At 41.3% G+C, this 27,983-nt stretch overlaps 1 protein-coding gene across 1 annotated transcript; it reads right to left on the bottom strand.

Moving 5' to 3' along the window:
- Window positions 1-3,357: 3,357 nt before the first annotated feature.
- LOC126650592 (inositol 1,4,5-trisphosphate receptor-interacting protein-like 1) lies at window positions 3,358-5,157 on the bottom strand. The gene has a single exon (XM_050335574.1). It carries the CDS (start codon window positions 5,155-5,157, stop codon window positions 3,358-3,360), a length of 1,800 nt encoding a protein of 599 aa, XP_050191531.1.
- Between the last annotated feature and the right edge of the window lie 22,826 nt (window positions 5,158-27,983).

Below are 27,983 nucleotides of genomic sequence, written 5' to 3'. Positions count from 1 at the left end.
CCCGCGCTCTGTGCCCGCCGCCGGCCTCGCCGCTCGCAACGTCGAGCGGCTATCACGGATCTTTTTTAAACATCGCGCCGCTGTTGCTGGTAGGCACAGCAGTTGTTGCTTAGCTACTGGCTCCCAGCACGGACCATGTTCCATGCATGCCTCCAGCAGAGGCAGTCCACAACATGGCCCCGAGACAGGAAGAGAAGGCATCACCTCCTGCTCCTGGCATGGGCAAGATGGCGCCGCCCACGCTCCGGCGTGGTCTCCACGTGTCTGCAAGTTTGCCATGGCTTGGGATTCAAAGTTTGTTCCCTTTTACCAGTCACATAATCCGCGACACGCGCTTCTTCTCGGAATTCAGGCATCCGCGAAAATTCAGCACAAAAAGGTATATTCTAAGGCTTTTCTTCCGTGCTCTTGGACCCCCTCCCCCTTTCCACACTGCATTAGGACGTGCAGTTCCATGCTTTACAATGTTTGGGGGAGGGGAAGATTCAAAGTTTCTCTCTGTGGACGAAGTTCTCTTGCGAGGGTTTTAAAGTGTCCACCTTTTTTACTTTTGTTTTCTCTCTGCTTCTCCACCCCTCTTTCCAAGCAATTTCACTAAGAATTGTAAGTAACAGTAGTCCTAAAACAGTTATTTTCATCAATTTTAAAAGTCCAGCTATTTTATGTTTGTTAACTTGTCTCCAAAGTCTTTTCAATATTAAGCTTAAGGCTTTTGCAATATTCTGCGGTTCACGTGAATTAAAAGTTTTCATTTTTCCTCTTTTTCTTTTTTCTCCCGCTCTCTCACCTGGGACGTAGATTTTTCTTCTCGAGAGCGTCCTCTCAAAACGTAGGCAATTTCCTACCGAATTCAGGCCTTTTTTCGAGCTCAATTGCGGTTTCTCCTGCCTCCGCCCATCAGAGTTTCCTTTCCTCTGGTACCTGGCGTTTCTTTCTTTTTCACGGCGGACGTCCCTCAGCGTTAAATATAGGCTGGTACCTGACGTCTGGTCCGTATTTCTTCCTGATTCAGGATAAGGCTTAGGTCCCTGTTCCGGGCGCCATATGTAGCAGTTATTAATATAATAAATAATAAGTCCCATGGGGACCATAGCGACACCAACATGGTGTGTAACAAGAGAGAGAGAGATCTTTATTCAAGGAGTCCCGGCTTATATAGCAGCTTCAAATGCTGCCACGTCACACAGGTAACTTCTTAAGCCAATCCCATACAAGCATTCAACAGAGCATGTGTGACAGAGTACTTAGAACTACAACTCCCAGGATGCTTTGCAGCACCTGGTGTAACCAGACCCCACAGTAAAAGATCTCTATTTAAACACCATGGCAAAGGGAATAAATTTTAAATCAATCATTTTCTTACTACTTGTAGGATCATCTTGTTGTAAAAGACAAAAGAAGTGATCTCTAGGCTTATGTTTGCTGTTCAGAGATTACTTTGAATTTGACTATTCTGCTCAATTTACTCTGTTGAAGCTGCTGAAATTGTCATGTCCAAATGTCAATTAATTCTGACTTTGGAGTTGCAGCTCTGTCCAGGAACTCCATGGTTTCTGCACTGTCAGTTCCTGTGCAAGGCACATCAGACAAAGCACAGTTAGAAATCTTTAAATTATAGAATTGTTGTTTATTCCAACAATAAAGGAGGGAGAGAGAGGGAGAGAAGCAGACTGGATGAGCAGTTTCAATGATAGGAGACTCAGTCTGGGCAGGATTTCCATCAAGGCACATTTGGAGGCGGCGTGTAATGGAGACGACATTGATTTTCCTCCATTTACTGTAAGTTAACTGAGAATAAAACTGCAACAGAAAACCTAGAAATGCTAATCACAGAAGCTATATTTAGGCAGACCCACTGAAATGATACCACTGAATAAAATAAACATTCTGGAGATAAGCAGTCCTGAGAGACTTTCAGCTCCATCCACATAACATGAGCAAGGGGAATGCATTATTCCCAAACCATCTTCACAACCTTTACTGTAGGAACCTACAGAAAAGTAGGCTACGGGGCAACAACCTGAGTAAAATGGGAGGCATCTCCCTTAAATGCAAAGGTTTTGTCCTTCCCTGCTAAAACCAAATGTCTGCTAGCTGACCAGAGTACAGCTCCTCTAATTGCCCTTCCACTTCTAATGGGATAATTTATAGCATATTGTCAATAGAAAGAACACCAATTTGTTTGCTGTGAAGGCTGGAAGAGATGAGTTTTGACAGAAGTCTGGGTGATTTTTTGGGATCAGGGAGCAGCTGCTTCTCTAAGGTCTCTGGTGTCGTCTCCTGCATGAAATTAAGCTGTGCATGAGGTCCAGCCACCTGGTCATGGAGGTGCCATCACAGTGTGTGCAAGGATCTGTTTTTAATGTGGAGCACCCAAAGCTTTGTCCAATTGCCTTTGCTGAATTCCCTGTTGCTCCTTTCCCACTGGCAAGGGACACCTTTCGCCAAAAGGGTGGCTCCCAAAGTCCCAGGGAAAGAGAGCAGTGCCTAGAGGGCTCTGAGGGGTTTTAGGTCCTGCTAGGGTCTTTCCCAGGCAGTCATGGAATAATCACTTAACTCCCTGTAAGTGGGAGTGATGATGCTTTCCCTCCTCACAGACTACCCATGAAACACACCTTGTAAATATTTAGTATTTAAACCAACTAGTGCTTGCCAGAGCGGCAAAGGTGAATATCAGATGTGCAAACATTGCATGCAGGAGTGCAGCTGAGAACACTGTTTATTTTTATGAGCTAACGCTGTCCCAAATTTCATCTTCTTTCTCCTTGCACAGTGTCCCCACTGAAGTCAGCCTCCACGGGCTCTTCAGCTGCATCAGCTCTGACTGCCCCGAGTCTGTAGTGGCTGTGAAGGGAAGGCGCAGCAGCAAATCCTACTGCCAATAGAGCAGCCTGTTCTCTGTACCCAGGGTGCCCACTTATGTGGCCCCAGATCCCTGGGGAGGGTATAGGGTGTGTGATGCATTAAAGGTATGGAAATTTAGCAGGAAAGAAACCCCCTTGGGTTCCAGCTGGTCCTCAGACATGAGTAGGACTGGGTGCAAATAGACTTAATTTCCCATTCAAACCAATTCAGCGCTATAGGTCTGGTGGAGCACAGTAAGAACATGCACAGTCCAGATTTTGAAACTGTAAGCTTTATTGAAACAATATGTTTTATGGAAACAACAGGACATCAGGTTCAGGATTACTGGGGAAAAATACCCTAACTACCTATTAGTGACTTATCTATTTCCTGGAGATAAATATACTAACTGCGTAATAGCTACTTATATATTTTCTGGGAACAAGTGCCCTAACTAGGTATTAATTACCTACCTATTTTCTAGGGAAAAATACACTAACTACAATGAACTACTTAGATATTAACTAGTGCTAATGAGTACTCTTCATTCATCACACGTGAGCCCCAGGAGCAGAGCTGGCTGTCAACAAACGCGAGCAGGAGTTGTTTGAGCCGATGTTGGAGGCAAAGGTACTCTTGCATGGCCTCTGTGTGGGCTTCTGGATCCTGTGTCAGGTGCCAGAAAAGGTTGGTTGGCTTAACCTTTCGCAAGTCTGGAGGCAGGTTGATCTCCCCTGGGATTCTCTGGTTGCCTATGACAAAGCTGTCCAGTTGTTTCTTCTGCAGGGAGCAGCACAGGTAATCCAAGCTATCCACCAGCCGCTGCAGGAAATCCCTCCTGCACCACTGTGACATGGGTATGGTGTTCAGGAGGTGCATCATCACTGTCTTCAGGATATAAGTGGAAAAGGCTCTGCCCTCCAGAGCACGGGCCAAGAGCTGCAGGCATTTGAGGTGGCAGCTGTCCCGTGGAACCTTCTGGGAAATGTACCTGAAGAACTTCATCTCTGCCACGGCGTAGGTCTCCATCCACACTGTGCTTGGGGTGAAGAGGACCTCTGTAGGCTGGCTGCTCACATAGATATCTGAGTCTCCTTGCTGCACCCCAAACAGCACCTCAACCCGTAAGCTTTCTGCGCCTTTGGTCAGCCTGAATTTACAGGAGCGGCTGGAAGGAATCAACTTTAAGCGCCAGTGGTAGGACTGAGACAAAAGCAACCAATTTGCTTTCATCAAAAGGTAGAACCATTGGGTAGTTTTCTCCACATCTAGATAGGAACCAGTGCAGAGGTTGTATAGAAGGCTGAACTCCTCATTCCTCCTCCGCTTTTCCTCAGGGTTGTGGAGAAGGCACGGCACTTTCTTCCCCTGCTTCTGCCTTCTGCAGCTGCAGACCTGCTCCACACGGATGCAGAAGTACTTTCCTGGCATCTTTGCTGCAGTGTCCACCTCCAGGTGGAAGGTATGCCCTGTGGGAGGATTTAGGGGTACAAGGACACGGTACACTAAATCCTCCTTGCAGGGACTCCACCCTTCAAAGGCACTGCCCACCCCGATGGCTCGTTGCGGCACTGGGTAGGAATGATTTGCGAAGCGGTTTCCAAAGGCACGTGTGATGCCATCTATCAGGTCAGTTATCGTGCAACCTCTGTCCAGAACAGGCCAGCGTATGCACTCCTCTATAATCCTGCAAAGCATACTTGCAATATCTTGCTCTTCATCTCCATTTGCACTGTATTTTCTTTCTTCTCTTCCGGCAGCATAGTCTTCTTCCACATTCGCATTACCAATAGCTTTGTCTTCATTTTCATCCTCAGTCTCACCTTTTCCTTCATTTCCAAATTCCTTTTCTTTATTTGTGTCACCACGGCTACCATCTTCTGCATTTCCATCCTTGCTGTCTTCCTCTACATCATCACTTTTTGCTTCTTTCTTTGCCACAACATTGTCTTTTTCTTCATCTTCCTCCACTTCCAAGTTGCTGCTGGCATTCTCCCCAGGTGCACTGCTGTGAAGCTCACAGCTCCTTTTCTGGCGGATAAACCACAGTGCCAAAAGAAGGCCCAGGACTCCAACAAGAGCCCAGAAGTGCCCCTGCTGCAAGACAGCCCAGAGCAGGGCTCCCCAGGCCCTGAGAGTGCGCTCCAGGCTGCTCTGCTCCAGCTCCTGCAGCAGCCGAGTCATCTCCCTGTTCAGGAACTTGGCGCGCAGCTCCATGCGTAGATGGGTGGCCTCATCCAGCTCATCACCCACGAGCTGTGGGTACTGGATGAGGGTTTGCACAAGAAAGAAAATGACTATTAAGGTCTCCATGACCTGCAGGAGTAGGGAGACAAGGGGTTAAGTGGGTCTGAAAGGGAAGGAAGGAGCTAGAGGTGGGGGGGAGGCGTGGATGGGAGCTGCAGGAATATTGGGGCAGGAAGGAGAGGGCCCAGTCAGTAGCAAGGCCTGTCCCACTGCCCCTGCAGCAACACCATTCCATGCACAAGATTGCTCCTGGATTCAGAGTGAGAACCACTCTCTCGGGTGCAGCGTTTCTGCTCTGGCCCTTGTCCAGAGCAGCTTCCCGCCTGTGCGCACTCGTCGCTCGCCCAGGCTCTATTGGGGCAGCGCTACCTGCTGGGGTCACTTACAGCTGCCCTCATTGTGACACGACCCCTGTGATGTCACAGGTACCAGAGCACATCACAGCCAGGCCAACCCCGCCCTTTGTCCCCACCCCAGCTCAGTGACTCATAATGGCCCCCCGGAAAACTGAAGTCCAGACACCCCCAAAAGGCAGACCCACCCTCTGGAATGGGTCCCCAGGGGCTCCCTTTACAAAGCAGGCAGAAGCCCCCCAAACCTTTGTCAAACCTAAAATTGGGTGGCGTGACCCATGGGCGCTTTGCTCCCTGAGATCCCCTCCTATGAGTTGGGATCGGTTCCTTTGCTGCTCCTTTGGTCCTCTGTTCTTGTAGAGGGTCTCTTGGGGCCTTTGATACAAGACCACAAGTTTGGTACAAGGAGGCCCCTCTCTGATGCCTGACTCAGGGCAATGCAACTCCTTCCCTTGACTTTCTTCCTTCTTGACCTTTCTATAAACGTAAAGCAAAGTCTGGCTCTGGTGTCTGTGCCGTGTCTCCGGGCATGGTGAACTGTACCCACAGAGCTCAGGCTGCCAGGTTACTTTACTCTCGGTTGATTCTGGACCTGAAATGATCAAACAAGTGCTCTGGTGATTACTTTTTTACAGTGTAGTGTGAGTTTGGCCCTTCTTGTCATTCCCTTCAGAAAGACTGTCTCTGTGGGAAGGGGCCATTCATGTGTCAGTGGTGTTAAAAGCTGTAGTTAAATCCACTTCTGCCCCCACTGTGCAGCTGACCAGCTTGTTCACAGGCCTGCCCTGACCACGTTTCCTGCTCCATACAGTACTCAGCACTGAAAACAGTGATTTCTGAAACATGGATGCATTGCAGATACGATGGGACAGTTTCTAGATGGAAAATGGCTTGATTGCTTATGTCAGAATCCCCCTTGTGCACTACAAAGCCATTTCTTCCTCATCACAACCAAAAATTATTTTAATAAATTAAAACTTTTGTCAATAGAGAAAACTGAATTTCTTTGCCAAAGGGACACCTCTGCTCTGAACCATTGCACATACTCCTCTGTTGTAGCCTGGCTTCTCTCCCATTCCTATTCCTATCAATTAGACCATAAAATCACAGAATCCCGAGAATATGCTGAGCTGGAAGGGACCTACAAGAACCACCAAGTCCATGTCCTGGCCCTGCACAGGACCATCCCTAATAATCCCACCATATGTCTGAGAGCGTCATCCAGACACTTGAACTCTGTCAGCCTTGGTGCTGTGAATACTGACCTGGGGAGCCTGTTCCAGCACCCAACCACCCTCTGGGTGAAGAACCTTTTTCTAATATCCAACCCAAACCTCCCCTGAGACAAATTCAGGCCACTGTTTCACACAGGCAGGGCTGACCCTTTGACATGACTTCATTCCAATGCAGGTCTCGGCAGCAAAAAAAGAGTTAGAGGTTACAGCTAAAATGGAAGTGCAGCTTTTCTTTGGACACCTGAAGCCAGGGATCACTTCTCTCCACATATTTGATCACTGGGTGGCATAATAATGACTCCCTACTCTGTGAAAGCAAAACTCCTTTTGCATTCTGTTTTAAGAGGTAAATCTTTAGGATCTATCAAACCTCTGTATAGCTAAGGTAAAACAACAGTATAAACCACTCACTGCCTTTGAACAACCATCAAGGATTTGGCTCCCAACTATAAAAATTCCATAAAACTATTCTTAAGACAACTTAGTGCACTCTGCCTATGCACTTCAATGAGATTATTATTTGAATTATTCATATATGCAGTAGCTATAGGCACTTCTGAGAGAGATGAGGTGACTGAAGCTCATGTCCGCTTCCCAGATGACCTGATCTACATATGGCAAGCAAAGGAGGAAGATATGACCATAATGGAAGGATCCTGCACCAACAGAGTCCTTGGTCTGTGCAGCCTCAGTCGAAAGAATCTGTTGACTCTTGATCCAAGTACTTCCAAGGGGTCCTATTTATGTGATCAGCAAGATTTTGCAGTTACAGATAGAGGTTCAAGGAATTCACTCAAAGTACATTAAAGACTACTAGGAATGTGTAAAAACTCCTGTACAGGAAGTCAGTAACATAGGTCTTTTCATCTTAGAATAACTGTGGTTGCACTGAGGCAACTACAGTCTGACTCTGAGCTGTTATGTTACTTACATTATTCTTAAAAGAGGAGAAACAGACTGATTAGCTGGAAATCAGAAAAAAACCTCATAAACTCAACCATTAGCTTGAGAGTTGGGTGAGAAAGACATTTCTAATATCCAAAACATTTGAGAAATGTTTGTGGTATCAACTGGAATAGGCAATAATCATAATAATTGGGGAACTCCTCAGGAAGGTCTTCTGCAAACCGCTTTTCTGTGTGGGTAATTGAAATCCAGTTTACCACATTAGGTATCATACCTAGTCTACTGGATCACTTAAGGCTTCTTTTTTGATGCAGTTCCATTTAAGAGCCCACTGGTCAAAGCTCTTACCTAAGACTTGAGGCATTAAATTCAAATAAGTACCAACCTGGCAGAACTGAAACTGGAAATGGATGCTCTGCAACACATTAAGTGTTCTAGAAACTTGGTTGTTGATAATGCTGAAAAATAATGAACAATGGCATCACAAATGTAATAGTTATTAATTAATAACTATTTTCTATTTCCACGCAAAATGCAGGGATAGATTTGGAAGATTTTTTTTTTATTACAGATAATGATAAACCAAGAAAAATTAATAGTTATCTAGTATCTGCTTAGAAATGTAGTAATTATTTCCATTTCCAACCAACCAATCTTGATTTAGATTTAAGTTAAAAGCCCTTTGTACTAAAGGCAGTGAAAAATAAGAATAAATATATGCACAAACCTCACTGATATGTATTTTCTGTCCTTTTTGACATGACTTCATCAGTGGAAAGGATTTTCAACTAAACAGAGATGAGCCCTATGGAGTTTTGACACAGACTTTGGAGTGATCAGTGTTTTGTATGTTGGATAGGACTCTGATCCATGCAAGTTGGTAGGAGAATGTTATTAGAACAAGGGAAGGATGACACCATGTACGTAAATCCTTGGTAGTAACGAGAATGATCATGCCAAAAGTGCCAGACTGGTATCACATTCCTATTTTTCCAGAGTTCCCAGTGAAGTTGACCTCTTGCAAATTCTGTAGAGTATGTAAGCCCTGTGAATGTTTTAAACAATACAGTTTTAATCTAATATAACACTGCAAATGCTGAAGAGCCTGTAGGCTAAGAGGCAGATCATTCAAATGTAAAAGCAAATTTGACTGGAGTCTAAACAATGTTGGCCTCTGCTGCAAACTATAGCTTTCTTTTGACATGGAAAGAGAGAATGCATTTTGCCAAAAGGGAATTAGCTTGGAAAGCCTCTGTAAATGATACTGTGATGAAAATAAACAGTCCCCTAGCCTTTGTTTCACAGTTGTGCATGAGAAACCTAACAGATCATGCCTCATGTCATGAGTGCTCATTAGCTTTTGGCTGCAGCCCATGTCTTGGCCTCGGGGATCTCATGAGAACTAAATCACTGATGTCAATCATTTCTCTCCATGATGACACCAAAGGTCTTTGCAGTGAGATGCCCCTGGTGTTTGTAGCATCCTGGCTAGTAAATAATCATTTCTGGAAAAGCTCACTTGCCTTTACACTTGTACTTTGTCGGCCGTCATTTCTCAGCCTTCGCTTTCCTTACCTGTCACCATGCTTCAATTTCCCTCTCCTCTTTTTTTTATGGGTTTGAAGGTTCACAATGATTTGGTCTCATTCATCCTTATCAGCATCTCCCTCTGCTCTAACTGCTTTTGTCCTGGTATCAGTACCTCCCTTTTTTTCATGTAACTCTCCCAAGGGAAAATGGACTGAGCTGCAGCAATTCCATCTCCCTGTTGGGATGTAAAGAGTCAGGGATCTGAGAAAGCTACATGTTTTTTGCTAGAAATGGGCATTTAAACATTTCTCCTTCTTCCTTTATGTGACAAACTGCTGATTGCAGAGCTCTCACTGGTTCTGGACCACCCTCCAATTCAAAGGTTAGCATGGGGGGGAAATTAATTTTTCATAGGAGCTAATTTGATATATAACAGCATAAGAAGAAGATGAGGATAAAACTTCCTCCTGGAAAGGAGTTAATGTCTCCAAGTTATACAAAAATAAGAAAAATTCCAAACACTAAAAAAACCACCAAAACCCCGAAACCACAACCATAACAAAAAAACTCCCATAAAAAATTACATGGTAATCCTTTTACATACTACTGAAGTTGAGACAAAAATCTGCAGGTATAAGAAAACTAAAAGAAATAATATTGACACCAAGAATCTCAGAGGTCTTTTAGTGAAAAACTTGACAGATAAGTAGTTCCAAATAATATTTCAACTTTAATTTTTATAAATTGAAGTTAATTTTTTTCCTTTTTGTTGTTCAATAATTCTAAGAGTTCCCCACTTATTAGAACACATTTATATATCATACTATTAAAATACCATACATCAGACCAGCTGGAAGAGAAGAAATAATAAGAAGGACAATAGACTCTTTATTCCTTATCAGTTTTTCAATCAGAGTAGACTAAAATTTGTTAGGGTTTCCAAATTTTCAATCCTGGAAATTTTATTGCAATAAAGATAAAGCTATTGCAAATTTACACATTTTTGAAGACCATCTATTTTCTCAGAGGAGGTATCATTTTCCAGCACTGAACAAGTCACTCTTTTTTGTTAAGGGGCTGGTAACTTGCACAGAAAATTGTTAGGTAGTTCCAAATAATTTGAGACCCCACCTTCTGCGCAGAATTCTGCTGAGAAAGCTTTTTAATTATACCAACAAAGAAAAAGTAGTAGCAGCTGCAAAGATTCATGGTAAATGATTATGTGTTTTTAAATAAAGTATTTTTGTCATTAAAATATCTGCTTTCTAACCGGTTTTCTGGTAATGGTTTCAATGTAATTATTCTAGTTGTAAGAAATGTTGTTTCCATTGAGAAAGGAAAAAAATCCAGAAGTAGGTTCTAAATTACAAAAAACTGTAATAATTTGATACATATCTAAAAATGGTATTTTTTTGATACTTCAGTAAGAAGTGCCAGATACTGATTCCTTAATTATTTCTTCAAGATTCTGATTTTGGTTACCACTTGCATCCTCTCTTGAGTTCTCTGTAGTGACTATTATTTTCTAGTGTTTCTTAGGAAAAGCATAGTAATATTATCAGATGTGTAGCCACTCACATAGCTTAAAAGTCACTGGATTTCTAAGGAGTTTGGAAAGAAGATATATATTCCTAAAGATTGCATTCCATAATCTATATTTCTAATGGAATCACAACAAGGATTATAATAGAGGAAATTTGAAATTGCTTGGAATTCATAATCGCTTTTGAAATTAACTTTTTTTTAATTATTATTATTTTATTTTTAGATTCTAAAGGTCCAGGAAATAATATAATAGTACAAGCTATTCTGACCACCTTCATAAGGAAAGGCAACGGAATTGCACCCATCTACCCCTGAGCTCAGTAAATTGTATTTGCACAAAGCATAAAGGTACAGTAAGAACAAACCAGTCAGAGCTCATAATCCACCAAAAAACTGAACAAAATCCCCTCTGAGTGTATGAAAAAATGTGTCAGAATATAACTGAGAGTATAAAAACCCCTACTACAATATTTTTAAGTAATCACACAGCTGCTAAAATTAATCTTAAGCATTACCAAACATTTACTAGTAATAATCTGGACCAGGTTGTTCCAAGCCCCATGCAAACTGGCCTGGAACACTTAAATGATATGGCATTTGGAACTCCTCTTGGCAATCTGTACCAGTGCCTCAGCACCCTCAGAGCCAAGAATTTCTTCCTCATACCCCATCTAACCCTGCCCTCTGCCAGTGTGAAGCCATTCCCCCTTGTTGTATCCCTTCATGCCCTTATAGAAGTCCCTCTCCAGTCTCTCTTGTAGCCCCTTTAGACACTGGAAGGTTCTCCAAGGTCTCCCTGGAGTTTGTTATGATGGTGGCTGGTGGTTAGGAGATTCTAACCGTCCAGAAAGTTGGATATTAGATATTCTGACCATCTCCATAAGGAAGGCTGAGAATTGCACCCACTTATCCTTGTACTGGACTCAGTAAATAACAGAATAAATAACTCAGAGTTAACAGGACCCGAAGCTTGGCTTATATTTCAAGATAAGCATTTTGTGTATCTCCATTGTCATGAACTGAATTTTCACTTTCCAAATGCTACCTCCTTGCAGATTTATTACTTCACGTTCTACCCAACATTTGCAGATTGGTCAATTCATGTCGTGCTCTCTGTAGCCTTCTCGTCTCCAGGTCGAACAATCCGGGCTCTCTCAACCTGCCTCTGTAGGACTGATGCTCCAGTCCTAAGGGGACAGTGGAAAATGGATTCTTGTGCTCCTCAGCTGCCCAGCAGTCTGACAACACCACACTGGACAGCTTCCCCATCCCTTTGCCAGGCACCTGACCCAGTGCTGGTGATTAATTCAGGCTGCAATGACTTTTCCTCTTGCTCTTCTCATGTGTAGGGGTGTTGGAGTGGGGCTGATAAGCTGGTTTGTGAAGTGTCAAAAGCAGAGGGTTAGGGAGTTTTACTCTGGATTGTGCAACGGGAGGGTGTCATTCCTGCGGAGCAGTTTACCTTGGGAGGGGGCAGTAGAGATTAAGTGTGCCAAACTGCAGCACAGGAGCTTACTGTGAATTAACAGAAATCAATTATAAGTGTCAGCGTCAGCTAAAATGTTTCTCAAGGAAATAAAAAAAAAAATTCTCACTGAGCCATTTTCACTGGCTTAATTTTATCAATTTAAGAGTAATTATAATTAAATCACTATGTGGTTGTGTTTTCTTTTTTTTTTTTTTTTCCATTTTCTTGCAGTGAGACCTGCCAAGCACTTCCCAGTGGTAGGATTGCTCGGCAGAAAATTGGATCCTCTCTGAAACAACTGTCATCAAAGACGTCTGATTCCTGAGTATGGAGCTTAAATGTATTAAAAATAGGAAAGATTTTTGGTAAAGTCTTCGTGTTAATTTTTTTTTTGACATTTCTCGTGAAGAGGGAGGAAATTGCTCAAGCAGCTTTTGCGGATCTGTCGGAGTTACTTGCACTGCTTTTATAAACCACAAGATGTCCCTCCAAGTCCACTTAAGGCAAAACCTTCCGTTTATTTCTACCTTGTAAAAGATGTTTTGGCTTAGTCTTAGACTTCCCTATTCATAGGTGCTGTTATTTCACTTACTCAAAGACATATATATATATATGCATTTATATATATGCATTTATATATATCCATTCATATATATCCATACATTTATATATATCCATACATATATATATATACACACATTTATATATATGCATATGCAAATGTACCACTTGTTTTAGCAGAAGTCTGTAACAAATTAAGTCTATGCATCCGAATATGTTCTCCTGAATTACCATATCATAACAAGCACATAATAGAACAATTTGAAATGAATGCTCTGAAAACTGTGCACATTTTCAAGAAGGAAAAGAAAAAACCCCAAACCCCAAAAACATCTACTGTGAGCCTTCTCCAGAGACATTTTTATATAATTTTGCTTAAGTATTCTCTTCCCTTTACGTCAGATCCTGCAAGAGAGAGTGTCTTGTTTAGCAAATTACTTGTTTTTTCTTTCCTTTTTCCTTGGCAAAGAATGTCAGTAAATTAGTTTAGGCAGCAAGGCCAACTGATACCATTTTGTGACCTGTTTAATATTTTTTAAACAGTAATTGAATGAACAAGCATTAAAACTGGACATTGCATCCAGGTTCAGATGAGCATTGGTACTATCAGTAGCAAATTGCAACTGGTTTTGTTTCTGAGTGTCTAAGGGAAATGACTCAGTACTGGCAGTGAGGAAAGCCAAATGATCTAATTTGGGTATAGGGATTTCTGTTTGAATGGAAAGCACTCCTATCTCACCAGAAGGGAATTATTGTAAAAATCAACCCTTTTGTCCCTTTCTAGGTAACTAAATCATCTCACAGTGACCTGCTCTGGTAGCCTAAAATCTGTGTGTGTAATATTCCTGATCTCTCTGACTGCAGCAAACATGCAGGGCAGCATCACAATATTAATCATTAACTCAGCTCATTAAGAGCTTGCTGATACTACTGCTACATAATCTTGTGGTGGTTTATAAAGCCATTAAAATGTATATTTGCATGTACAGTATTTTAAAAATGTCTGGCAGCAGTTGCTAGGCTTCTCTTCATGTAAAGGATTTTCAAACCTATCTCAGACTGAATTAATCATTCTGAGTGTGTTATCTTTCACCTTCTGCTGTGGCACATTCTGCTCTGATTCTTCTAATGCCTTTTAGTATAATTTAAAATAATTTCATAGCATGGGGAAAGCAACTGTTTAAGTGCTGATGGTGCTTTGCTGCTGTATATTTACTTTAGGAATTGTCCTTGTATGTTTGCTGACTGTCTTGGAAACTTTTGAAACTGATGTTCTTCACGAGTCTCATGGATCACTGTGTGTCATAGACATGTGTTTCTGTCTCTGCTGATGCTGATATTCGATGGTTTCACAAGCATTGCTAGTCAGTCATTATTGTATTTGTTTCCATTAAAATCTCAATCCTTTAAAAAATACTGTTTGTAATCTATGTGCAGCTTTTTGTCTGCTTCTGCCTTGTATCACTGGGATATTTCTGACTTTCACTGCGTCATTTTTTTAATCCAAGTTCTTCTGGAATCATCTCTGCAAACCGGTGCATATTTAGATGAAATGTCAGATGAAATGGCAAGAATCTGTCATGGTAGACCTTGTGTAAATGTTTAAGAGAGATTACATTTTAGAAACTAGTCTCTCTATGCCTCAGCATTAATAGAACTGTTATCACTTCAGCTTTTAGTATCAGGTAAGATATATGAGATAGTCTTGGTTTGGTTTTTTTTTTTTTCTCCTAATAATTTTATCAGTAGAAACATTCTGATGTGAAATGCTTTTTAAGTGTTTAAAATAATAGATTTCCCATTAATCACCTGGGAAATGTCATCCCTTTAGCTGTTAGTGGAGGCAGTTGTGAAGGAAAACTGGCTTATCTCAGATGACTTTGTTTGGGGATAGCTGTTGAAAGTCTGCAAGGAGATAAAAAAAACCCATAAACCAATAAAACTTCATTAGTGCTTCTGAAAACAATAGGTAAGGCATTACTTATAAAATATTTTACTGTTGCAGTGACTTCTTCAGCCAGCTCTGGACAGGATATTGTGTTAACAGACAGAAATGAGCTCAGCATTGATCTATAAATTAGCAGTTGCCTAGTGACTCATGGTCTTGGCTCACTTGCTTTATGCAAATTAAAAAATAGCACTATGCAGTAATGGATATGTGCCAATTTTTTTGTTAGGGTCAGTGTCCCAGAGCTGACAGCCATTTTTGACACAAATTTTGACAGGGAGAGTAACTTGAAAATGGAAAATGTCAGCGAAAGCAGGGAATTGTTGAGAAACCATCAGCTAGGTACCTACAGAGGAATGTTGCTGTAAAAACACTCCAAGATAAAAAAACCACACATGTACACAAATTATCAATGGAAATATATGAAAATAAGCAGTGTAGAATAAAATAGAATTAGCAGAGCACATCTTAACTGCATTAGAAATTGGTTTAAAAGCGGATCTTAAAATGGGAAAAAATAATTTTAATTATTATTGACCAATTTAATGAAACTGTCTAATCATTTTATTGGGCATCTAAATGGTAGCATAAGTCTCTTCCAGTTACATCTGTGAATGGCACAGGCTTATTGAGTAGTAAGTAATGAAGTTACACTGACAAAATTATTTGAATCACCTAATTAAATGGTGACAGTCCAGCAATATGCACTTCAGTGCAGGTAATGCAGTCTGACACCTGCAGCTACACGATGAAAAATTCCACCTTGAAATGCTTTGGCTCAGGAAAAGGGTATAGAGTCATCCATAGCAAACTAAGCTCCAGCCTGAGCTCCTCCTGTAGCACTTTACTTACATTAACCAACGTGATCTATTGGTTTATCAAGTGGATGAAGACAGAGAAAAGGCCAAAGATGGGATTTTTCTTTGGCACACAGCACTCATAAAACACCTCCTGTAACGGTGTGCTAATTTAATGTGCCTGAGATGCAGAAAAGAGGGCCACAAGCTTAGCTATGAACTGGAAACCAAACCTTATGATGCACTGCTAACAGACCCTGAGTCATGAGGGCTGAGACTGAACTGAATAGCAGAAGAGAAAATTACAGCTGGTAGCATGGGGCTTTTGGGTACGATAGAGAAAGGTGCAACAATATCCAGCCACTGATGTTTTAAGTTGATCAATGTACTGTAACAGGCATGTAAAGTGTTGTGAGCATCAGTGGGGGTAGTGTTGTGTCAATGCTGAATCCTTTTGTACCACTGATTTCAGCGGGATCTGATGTATCTTAGAAATCAGCACTTGTGAAATTTCAGCCTGATATTTCCATAGAAAGTCTTGACATGGACCAGTTGCAAGGTATTGCATTTTATTAATTTAAACTTTATCCTTGAAATCAATAATATCAATAGACCCACTAAACTCTTTAAAGTTTACAATCTATATTTTTCAAAGCTTATGGGTGGCAAAGTTAATTTCTCCAGGAGTGGGGATCAAAACTTTTCATGCTTTCCAAGGAGTATCTGCAGATACAGGAACGTGAGTGTGCTTCTCTTCTTGGTAGTGAATATTTCCAATTTTTAGAAGAGAAAAAAGTCTGTTTTTTGAAAACTATCACCTTTTTCTCTCTCCATCCTTTTGTCTTTCTTTTCATCAAAGGTTTGAACAAGCTTAATTGAAACAAAAGTAAATCTTCCGTGGGACAGGGTGCCATTACAGGATCATAAATCATAGAAACACAGAATAGTTTGGGTTTGGAAGGAACCTTAAGGCTCATCTCCTTCCAACCCCCTGCCATGGGCAGGGACACCTTCCACTAGACCAGGTTGTTCCAATCCCGATCCAACCTGGCCTTGAGCACTTCCAGGGATGGGACCTCCACACTGAAGTCCCAAGGGATTTAATTTTGGCTCTAACTTGCAGTTTGTGTGTACTCCCATAGCTCCACTGAATGCCTTGGAATGATGCTATCTTGTACCTGTTGAAGGCCACAACTGTTTTATGGTCATATTCTCCCCTGCTACTGACTTCATCTATACACAGGGCGTGAAACCCAAGTGTCAGAGTAGGTGTGGAAGAATAATTTCAATCTTACCAGGCATCATCTTTTCCTGGAGCCTGGATACACTGAGATCAAGACCACTACTTAAAGAGTGGTAGTGAGAAGCAAACAAAAGTATTCGAGAGAGTTCTTGAGCACATCCTGCAGTCACACTGCAATGGCAGCTACCAGGGGTCTCTAGGAAATGTGAACCTCAAAAAGGTAGCATGGGAATATTTTGTCCACCATTTGGGGCAAAAAGAATCACACTGGAGGGCAACAATCAAATGCAGTGAGGAATTTGCACCTGCTTTTCTTTTCTTGCATTCTCCCATGGGGAATTCTTCCCTGCATCTCTGAGGCAGTGGGGAAATTGAAAACCTGCCGGACTGGAACAAGTGCCCTCAGCTTTCCAGGATGAAATAATACCTTAATTGGTCTGTCTGCATGGATGCCAAGCCCTGTCATCTCAGTCTGACAGATATGATGAGAAAAGCATCTGAGATCTGGTGTCAGCAAACCTTCCTTGAGCTATTTGTACCTTTTAATGGACTGAACTTCTAATGCAATTCACAGAACAAGGATAGTTTAAGACACTGTTTTGAGTATGTAATAGACTTCTACATAAACAGTTTAAGGAAATCTTAAAAAGAATATTTTTATTTCTCTTGAGTTTTTTTTTTTTCATTAACATTTTTCCCTGTATCACAGAAACAAGACCAACAAGCACCTTGGGAAGTCACCGAGTTTACCCCTTTGCTCCAAGGCAGAACGGACTCTTTCAAACCCTCCCTGTGTACTGTTTCTGTAACCTGTTTTTAAAAGCCATTGGTAGTAGAAATTCCAAAACCAAAGACTAATGGCAAATTTTAATCCCAAAGAGTAGAGAAAAATTGGTGAATGCAAGAGGAAATAGTGGCATTCTCCATGACACTTTCATATTGCATTACCTTTTAGATTTTCCTGTAGGAGAGCAACACCCTGGAAGTTTCAAAGTCTCATCTGACTGTGTCAGGAGCTTCCATCATGTCCCTGAATTAATTGTGCAAGTTTATATCCCTTGATGTTACGTCGGGAATACATTTCTTGTTCAAATTCCTGAACTGAAGATTAGTAGTAGGAAATTGAATGAGTAGGCTTTTGAGTTATTATTGTGATACAGGAGAAGAAAACCCAATTTATAATTTTGAACAGGTTAATATATCAAAAACTACCAAAATATAAATAGTGAAAGCCTCCAAAACATAAAGCCATTTTTTAAATAATATAACAGAAAATCATATTTAGTTGACACTAGGTTCCCACTGTAAAATAGTTATAACACAGTTTAAAAGACTTAAAATTACTAAAATTATAAAATTAGTAATCTAAGTTAATGTTGTGAATGACTAAGTTAATGAAACATCTAAAAGGCTGCTAAACAATTTTATCCTTTGGGGAAAGGAAGACTGAGAGATGACCAACTTGTATTACCATGAAACAGTTCTACCTTTTCAAAGAAGGACTTAAGGCTTTGTGTTTGAGTTATAGTTAATTTAAAAAGAAGTGAAGAATTTCTGCCCAGTTCTGAGATCCACATTTGATGTAGTTCCTTTGAAAAGATGCAGCAAAAATGTGTCTTTAATTCCCCTTCTTGTATCACCATAGGTAAAAAAATGTTCTGGGGCAAAAGGGTTATGTATGAGTTTCTGTGATGGAAGTGACTGTGCTCTGACAGGCTGAGATACTGATATTGCCAAGGCAGAAGAGAATTTCAAGGAGCCCAAGTGACTGAGTCCATCTGAAATGCAGAAAGACTCTGTCAAGAGAGGGTGTCAGGGCTGTGGAGCCCCTGAGCATCAAGAGTCCTGACAACTGCCCTCAGTTGCTCTGGGAGAGGGACTGTGATTTCCAAAGTGCAGCTGGAAGGCTGCACTCACACTTCTGGAAAATTCTTTCAGCAATATAAGACACCAGTCTTTCTGAGCATAATGTAAGAACCAGATACTGGGGCTCAGGGCACTCTGGTGTTCCATTTTTGAAGTGGAGGAAGTGTCGTTCTCTGATGCTTCTATTATTGAAATAGATGTTGAAAATTTCATATACACAGCATTTCCAGACCTTCATCTTACTAATTCTGTCATAGTTTGTGAGAGAATAGAACAGAGTGATAGAATAGAATCATTAAGGTTGGAGAAGACCATGAAGATCATCCAATCCAACCTTCAACCAAACACCACCATGCCCACTAAACCATATTGTGTGAAGTGCCATGTCTGCTTGTTTTTTGAACACTTCCAGGGGTGGTGACTCCACCACTTCCCTAGAGAGCCTGTTCTAGTGCTTAACTACTCCTTCAGTGAAGAAATTTTTCCTCATACCCAACCTGAACCTCCCCTGGCACAGCTTGAGACCTGGACCTGGATCTCCTTGCTCTTTTAAATGAACAAAAAAACCCAACAGAAACCAAACACCACCACCAAAAAAAAAAAAAAAAAAAAAAAAAACAAAACACCCAAAACAAAACCAACAAACAAGAGCAAACAAAGCAAAAAAACACACAGAAAAAGCAAAATTCACACACAATGCCAGTCAACATTCATTCCCAGAGTGGGATAAATCATGGGGATCTCAGCAGAGAATTTCCAGCCAGTCCAACAAAGAAGAGAATTTCTCCACTAGGAGAAGAAACACGAAAACTGACAGCATCAGGTGCTTGGCTTCTTGCAGAAAAGAGGAAATGTGGCTTCCCAGAATGCTGGTTGTAACACAGCATCATGTTCTCGACCACATCTCGGGTCAGCTGTGATTCACATTATTTATTTCACGAAACTAAACACCTTATAAAGCCCCCTAGAGCAACAGTAACAAAGGCTGGTTTGCTACTGAGAGCAACATACACTTGTGAGCAGAAAAAGTGCCTTCTGGGATTATGAGGGAGAGCAGATATAATGAAGAGAGCTGATGAGACTTGTTTCCTGGTCATGCTGCCCACAGACCAAATTAATTCCAACAGATGAGTAAAAGATGGGAAGACATGCTAATTAGCAGCTTTTTTTTTTTTTTTTTTTTTTAATGAACCAGTTCTCTACTTCAAAATCTAATTAGCTTTCTAGATAAGGCCTAAGCTGAAGTTTCTGTTTCTCCACTAAAAGAATTACGTGCCTGTATTTCCAGTGCTTGAAGACAACTGCTTTGGATAGATGAATATTTACTTATAAAGTCTTTAATTAGATATTGAGGAATTATATATATACTTATATATACATTCTAGGTAATGAGAGCACTCTTTCATTACAGCTCAAGGGAATTACACAGCACAGTAGATTTCCTCAAAGACAGAGAAGGTAAAGAGAACACAAAGAGTCATAAATCTTTAAGATCATTGTACCAGGGTGGTGGAAAACACTCGTGGTTGTGAGACAATAAACTGAGGGAGAACAGAACAGGAGGAGTCTGGGAGGAACCACAGCAAGAGGAGAAAAGCCAAGAAAGCCAAGAGAAATAGCCAAGACTTATTTGCTTTTCCTACAGTTTATATGTATAAGGAAGAAAACAAAAGATAGAATGGAAAACAAGGATAGAAGGAATAGAGAAATCTAGAGAAAAATGTAAAAAACAGCTTAGCTATTTAGACTCAATTGGCTATGAGTGTAAGATACTCTCATGAGAAATACATGTAAGTAGTTGGTATCACACTTCTGTACACTTTGGGGGAAACGATAAGTATGATAAATAACTGTGCTGGAAGAAATAGAGATACAACCCTTTGCAGCCAACACACTGAAAACATGTAATTTTAAAAATTCAATGCCATACTTGCAAGTAATTTCTTCCCAACTTTCAGGCTGAAGTTTTAAATCAATTAAGATGCTTGAAAACAACTAGAAAAAACCATGAAGGAGGCTGATATGCTAGTTCAGGGCCAAACTTGAACAAAACTTTGCTTCAAATCTGATTTCAGAAAGACTCAGGTGTTTAAAGATAATGGGATGCTAAGATATTCACTAACTCATGACACCCATGAATAAAGCCACAGAGGAAGGGTAAGGTACTGTGCTGTAAGGGTGGTAGCATGTAGTCAATAAAGCTTTAAGGACTGCCTTAGTATGTTTGGAAGACAAGCTCTGAGCCTCAAGACCACAAAAGTAGAGGACAGAGGTGAATTAATTTGGTACTGTTACTTGTCTTTGGTATTGGTCAACCACAAAGGATGCTTTAAAAAGGCCACCCAACACACCCCAGCAGCTTCTACAGTGTGCCAGACCTAGGACTGTGCTGCCACAGGGGTAATAAAGACAAGCTCAGGTAGCAGTTTTTCCCTTCAGAAACTAGCTCACATTTCTAGGGACATGCTGAAAAAAATAGAAGAGAAAGAATGAGAAAGATGTTAAATTTGGCGATGATAATGAAACTCTGCATATTAAACTAGGATCAAGTTAGACTCATTCTCTCTTGCCAGGGAAATTTGATTGCTTTTTTAATAGAATTATAAAATGTAATAGAAAGCGGGAGTCCAAAATCTCCCTTGTATTTGGTGGAATGTGTATTTGAAACCTCTCAAAACTTAATTCAACAGGATTTAGGTGGGAGAACTGCCACTGGCAGAGTGGTAATACCTGTATGAGATCTTATAATAAAACCAGCCACTGATCAGTTGAAGTCTTCAGTTTTCCAATAAAACAAAGACACCTCAGATGTTTTTACAGATGTTACTGGTGGTATAATACAGTGATACCTCAATCAAATCAGTCAGAGACAGCAGAGGAGCACGGAGAAAAAGTACTGCTTCTGCTGCAGGGCAGAATTTTCCTACCCAGATGCATTAAATACAATCCACACTGTCTTGATCTCTTCCACTTAAAATCACAGCAAAATTAATTTGCCTGAATTGCATGTATGCCTGAGGATTATTTATGAGAGACAGATCAGAAAATGGTGATGTGTGAATGGGGAGGCAGCAAACAATGTGCAACACACTCCTGAATTCTGGTTCAATGGTTAAAACATTCGCTGCTCACTGACTGCAGTGAGCTTTGGCCAAGGCAATACTCTTGGCAAAACCAATTTTGTCTTTCTGTGTGTTGCTAATGCCTCTAGACTTTCAGTCACCAAAGGAGATATCAGAGGTCCAAATTGGGTGGGAGCCCAGGCAGAAAGCAACAACTTCTTTCAGCATCAGCTTACACACCGTTTTATTCTCTAGAGTTTTGGGGTTGCAGTTGGATTCAAAAGATGGTTAGATCCTGTTGCCCCTCTGCCTAGTGTTTCACTGGAAGAGGAGATGGGCCAGACTCCTGGTAAGGCAGTTGTAACAAATCCAGGCAGCCTCTCCAGCTGTTGGGATGTGCCTGTGAAGCTGCAAACTGTTCTCCAGCCTCTCACCCAGGACTGAAGTATCAGTAGACAGAATCAGTGAGAGGTGATCACACCCCTGGGTCAGTTTTGAGCCCCTCACGACAAGAAAGACATTGTGGGCCTGGAGCGAGTCCAGAGAAGGGAACAGAGCTGGGGAAGGGTCTGAGCACAAGTCTGATGAGGAGCAGCTGAGGGAGCTGGGCGGGCTCATCCTGGAGAAAAGGATGCCCGGGGAACCTTCGTGCTCTCTCTGCCCTGACAGGTAGGTGGAGCCAGGTGGGAGTTGGGCTCTCCTACCAGGCAACAAGTGACCAGGGTGAGAGGAAATGGCCTCAGGTTGGGCCAGGAGAGGTTTAGGTTGGATATTAAGAAAACCTTCTTCATGGAAAGGGTTGTCAAGCACTGGCACAGGCTGCCCAGGGCAGTGGCAAGGTCATCATCTCTGGCAGGATTTAAAAGACATATTGATGTGGCACTTGGGGACATCATTTAGTGGTGGACTCAGCAGTGCTGGGTTAGCAGTTGGACTTGATGTTCTTGAAGGGTTTTTCCAACCTAAACAATTCTTTGACTCCATATATTTCCATTGCTGGAACACCAGGGTCTGAGACAGGCTCCCTAAAGAACAGTGTCTCCAAAAGCAGAGGACACAAGTGGCTCAAACATCTGTCACAGCAGAGTGCTGGAGCACAGATTTAGTGCTGTGAGAAGAATCAGCAAGCTGGGCATGAGGGAGGGCAGTGGGGGAGAGACTCAGTGAGCTGCAGGGCAAAAGAATGGGAAATGATGGCTGGAAAGAGGAGGCAGAGGGGACAATGATGTTCAGTGGATGGATCCTCTCAGTTCAGGGGGTACGTGTGCTGCATCTGTGCTGCTCGTCATACTCATAAAGGATGTGGAACATAGAGAACAGTGATGTCACAAAGATTAAAAATTATATGGAATTAGGCTAGCGAAAACAAAAGCTGTCTGCAAGGAGATGCAAAAGGGACCTCATAAAATTCAAGTAACCAGATCTTGAAATAATAGCTGAAACTCCATGCTGATAACTGCAAACTGCCATGAGTAGATATGCACCAATGAGCTCCAAATTAGCTATCACATCTCAGGAAAAGTGATCTCAGACTCATTTTGTGATAATTCAATAAAAATATCAGTTCCATGTTTGGGAGAAAAAAAAAAACAAAACAAAACAAATCAACCAAAAAACCAGACAAGAAAGTTAGAAACTGCTGCAGAGTGAGACAAAAAAACCATCACACTGCAACAGCAAATCCCCCAGTGTGTCCACACCTTACATCATACAAGCAGTTTGACCTCTTCCCAGTTCCTTCTTGGCAAGTTTCTCAGGGAAGAGTACTGAGCATGACTGGTAGTATGGAATAATTTCCATATGAGGAGAGGCTAAATAGAAGTGCTCTCCTTGGAAAGCAGATGACTAAATCACTGAGATATATAAAATACATAAAATATACCACACAAGTGTCATGAAGATGTAAACAGGGAACAAAAGCCATTATCTCTTACCATACAAGCACATCATGAAATTGTTGGGCAGGTCCAGAACAAACAAAGGGAAGTATTTCTTCAAGCAGCCTATAATTACATTGTGGAACTCGCTGCTACAGGATGCCATGGAAGCTGAAAGCATAAATGACTTAAAAATGTGATTAGGCAAATTTATGGATATACCTCCATCAAAGGCTGTTAAACGGAAAAATGTGCTTTCAGTGTCTGACTTGGGAAATCTTTCAGTAAAAGACTGCAGGCAATCTTCAAGGATATATTGAGGAAAGAGGGCAGAGGATTTTCAGTCCTGGAGAAAGGGAGTATTTTTGCTCCTGATCTCCCCGTGTGCACTTTCTCTAAACAACTGCAACTGGATCTTCTCAGAGACAGGATCCTGAACAATCCTTTGGCTTGACTCATCATGACTCTTTGTAATTCTAACTTTATTTCCTTTCTCTTTTCCCTTTATCTGTCCTCAGTTTTTATAACCAAATCATTGGGTTAACTAAGGCTCACAGTGGCGCAGCTGCTGGCTGACCAGACTTCACAACCCCTTTTGGCTCCTGGGAGTGTTGGACAGTTTATTTGTGTCCTGTCTTAAAGCTCAGCACCTGGAAAAAGCGAGGAGGGTTTTTAATCAGCTCTCGGGTATGCGAGCTATGGAATTCATTTTCCTTGATGCGTCTTGGAAAAGCTTTTGAAGACACTGCTAGGTAAGTGTGGGCAGTTGTCTGAGACACACCACGGACTGAGGGTACAGTTCTGATTACTGGAGACGACTGTGGTAGGGCACAGGGACAATAGTGAGATGAGCTAGGCTGAAAAAATCTATATCAGAGCTACTCTCCATGAATGAATTTCCATTATCTAAAAGAGCAATTCAAGGCACAATTAAAACAATGTGTGAATGATCCAGCTCTGGAACAGGATGCGAACACCAGCTGGGGGAGGGGGAAGGAGTAGCTGGGAAATGGAATCTGGAAATTAGTTTTAAAAAATGATCTCTCTCTTGTAAACCAATACTTCTGGAAATTGCTTTGCCCTTCCTCTTCCCTATATTCTTATTCTCAGTGGGAGGTAGAAATGTAAGTATTTACATAGAAAAACAGAGTTTAAGTGAACAGCAGCAGGAGAATGAAATGACAGTGGCACATTGAAAAGGAAACTTGGATGGTCAATTTGATCTGCATATACAGAGGCATTGTGTCATGAAGTCTCTTCTAATATAACCATAGTAAAAGCACATCTGTGACACTGCAGCTAGTTTCAGAAAACTGTTATGAATAAAACCAGAACTAAATGCACAAAGTTTAAAACCTGCAGCAAAATGAAAATAGAGAGTGACTTTTGGGAAGCTATGAATACATCAGAAAAGAAAACACCAGAGAGGGGGGAAAGTTGTTTAAGCTAAAGTACACTGTTGGCACAAGAACAAATGGCTGTAAACTGGTCATGAATAAATTTAAGCTGAAAATTAGAAGAATTTGTCTAGCCCTGAGAGGAGCGAGTTTTTGGAACAGCTTTTCAGCAGAAACAAGAGGGACAGAACACTCTACCTCATTTTAAGATGACAGTGAACAGTTTATATGATATTGTTGCCTGAAATAGAAAAGTACTGTCTGTCAAGCCAGGAAGTCCCTTATATCTTTGTTTTAAGCAACTCTGTATTTTAAGATGAAGGTAGATTTGAGAACATAAACATTTGAAGGGCAGAGAGAGAATTACTTTCTTGAGAAACTTCCTGAGAGTGGTTATGCAATATTTACTCAAAGGGACTCACGGATGACTCACCATTTGGGTTGTCTAAAATAAGCCTGAATAAAGCAGCAATCCAGGTACTTTCAAGATGTACCAGCTAGTGAACAAGGCAGTCTTACATGTCACTCTTCAACATGAGCCATGCCAGAGGGCCTTGGAGGCATGATACATAGGGAGGGGGATTCTCTGAAGGTTGCAGAAAAGCAGGAAATAGTGGTCAAAAGTCACGAATGTTGAGCTGGAGATTCTACTTGCACCTCAGCTTGCAGGCAGGTGGTGTTAAGTTTCTGTGGTGTTGGTGTGAGAATCTGCATCCTGGGAATAAGTATGCAGGAGGCATACTTTTCATGTGGAGGGCACTCAGGGACCCTGAACAACCTGGTTTAATAGAAGGTGTCCCTGCCCATGGTAGGGGGTCGGAACTGGATGATCTTTAAGGTGCCTTCCAACCCAAAGCATTGTGTGATTCTACGATTTCAAAAGGACCTTCAGGACCAACATTTCCAGCTACATCGTTAAAAATGTCGTGGAAGAACCTCAGATTCTGAGACCAGATGGCCTCAGAAAAGTTCACAAAACTAAAGCACTAGCCATGGAGGTCAGTACCTAAAAGATCAGATCTCAAATATAAAGACTGTCCAGTGCAGACTACAGAATTAGCTCCTAATTTTAATTTTGTCTTTAAACAACTTAACAGTTCTCTCTGAAGATGACTTACTTGGTTGTTTCTTCTTTAATATTAAGCTGCCATTTAATTTTGTGTTTCACTTTGGGAAAATATGATGTTGGAAGTGCTCAACAATCCCTTCTTCTCTTTCTTAGGCACACAGGAGGGTCTCCTGTCATCTGAATGACAAACATCACGGTGGGTTTTAGAGCTGCTGGAACATGTTTTCCAGATCAGTGGTGAAAATGATGGTAGGGAGACTGGAGCATGTGGAAGATACAGTGGGGTGGAAGAACAGGTCAAAATGTTTTTCTCTGGCAAGAACAGTCAGTGGTGCTTAGACTTAATGCACTTTTAAAATAGTGGCCTGGATCCTTTGCAGTGGGTCACTGTGGCACCAGGGGCAAGGCATGTTTTAGAGAGTGTCATTATCACACCAACAGGTAATGGTTTCACAGTGATGTTTTTGGTGAACTAGAACAGATCTTTAACAGAAGATGAAGACACAAATTCTGTCTCCATTGATGGTCTGTTTGAATGGAAAATAAGCCAAAGTTAAAGCAGACATTTTTTGGAAATTAAGCTCTCTGAATGAGTTTTCTGATTTTAATTAAAAAGTTTTGAGTCTTTACATTTTAAGACTTGTTCCCATGCATATCAGTACAAGCTCCTTTCACTATTATCAGAGATGTCTTTTAATCTACCCCTTGAAAACTTGCATTCCTTGATTAAATAAATATGCATTGGGAGCATTTAGTATCTGACCATGCCCACTTACACAACAGATGTCAAGCAGTTACTCTATATTCTTAATACAAAATCAAATTGCTAAAAGCATTGAAATTCTGGGCTCTGTCCAAGAGCAGTAGATGAATAATTAAAGTAAAAAAGACTTCAGGTTCTCACATTTCTTTTTCATTATCTCACTGGATGTAACTTTCAATACTGAGAGTACCAGAGCTGGACAAAACCCTGACAACAATACTTTCACCACTGAAAATATGAATTACCTCCTACTGATTCTGCTGAACTGCTTCAACTGGGAGATGGAAATGCAAATCCAGAATCCAAACCACTATTTTGAGATAGTGTGATTTAAAATGTTTAACTTTCACAGAAGTGATTATATTACTCAAAACTATTTCAAAACTTATTTTATATAAAACAGTGAATGTTTAAAGATGCAGTAAAAAACCCCCCATGTATCCACCACTAATGAGCACATAGGCAACTAACCTAGGAGTTTATAACAGCTGCAAGAAGGAAATGCTAAGAAAGTTCTGAGAAGTGAGAAAAACCCAGAATCACAAATGGTTGCTCCCTGTTTCTACAAGTCAAATCTCAAGCAGCCTCTTCTCAGCTTTTTAGTTTTCTACTCGATATTGAATCATACGGTCACTTATTATGTGTTCATGTCATTTTGATCTCATCACCCCTGGCTGGAAAGGTAGACTTTCCAGGATTTCACCTTTTTTTCAGAAGCTAAACATGAGATGGAGGATGGAATCAATTTTGGTTTCCAGGTTAATTTTGTCCAGAAAGAGCTCATGAAACCTGTTCTACTAACAGCTGAAGAGACACTGCTGACCTGGAATGCTTCCTTTCAGCATCACAATCCTCCTTCCATCCGGAGTTAGTCTTTCTCATGCTGTCCTGGGAGCCCAGTTACCTCATTTCCTCCCCTCCCCTAGCGCCCATCTCCAGTTTTCTTTGTTGATTGAGGTCCTAGACCTCACAAAGCTTCTGCTGCCCGGGGTAGATGACAGGATTGTGAGAACATGTGCACTTGAAGGCAGGGCAATCCTTAGGGAAGGGTTGGTAAGACTTCCAAGTGTAAAGCACAGAGAATATTCAACTCATTCCACTTGCTTGAATTTTTCTTGCCAACTCCCCAAACTTTGTGAAGGTCATAAGCTCATTTCCTCTTACAGAATCTTTCACTGGCTCTGATCTGCCTCTGTTTTCTTATCTATTCCTCTACCGTGTTCAGCTGTAATGAGTTGATAAGCATTCAGATAAAGAAACTACAGTGAATGG

Source organism: Myiozetetes cayanensis, unplaced genomic scaffold, assembly GCF_022539395.1.
Source record: "Myiozetetes cayanensis isolate MyiCay16 unplaced genomic scaffold, myiCay2020 scf6-25, whole genome shotgun sequence".
Classification (NCBI taxonomy): Eukaryota; Metazoa; Chordata; class Aves; order Passeriformes; family Tyrannidae; genus Myiozetetes; species Myiozetetes cayanensis.
This window is presented reverse-complemented; position numbering and strand designations above follow the sequence as displayed.

Bases quoted from the DNA above. Each gene is read 5' to 3' on its own strand.
- LOC126650592 (XM_050335574.1), bottom strand. From the start codon at position 5,157: ATGGAGACCTTAATAGTCATTTTCTTTCTTGTGCAAACCCTCATCCAG.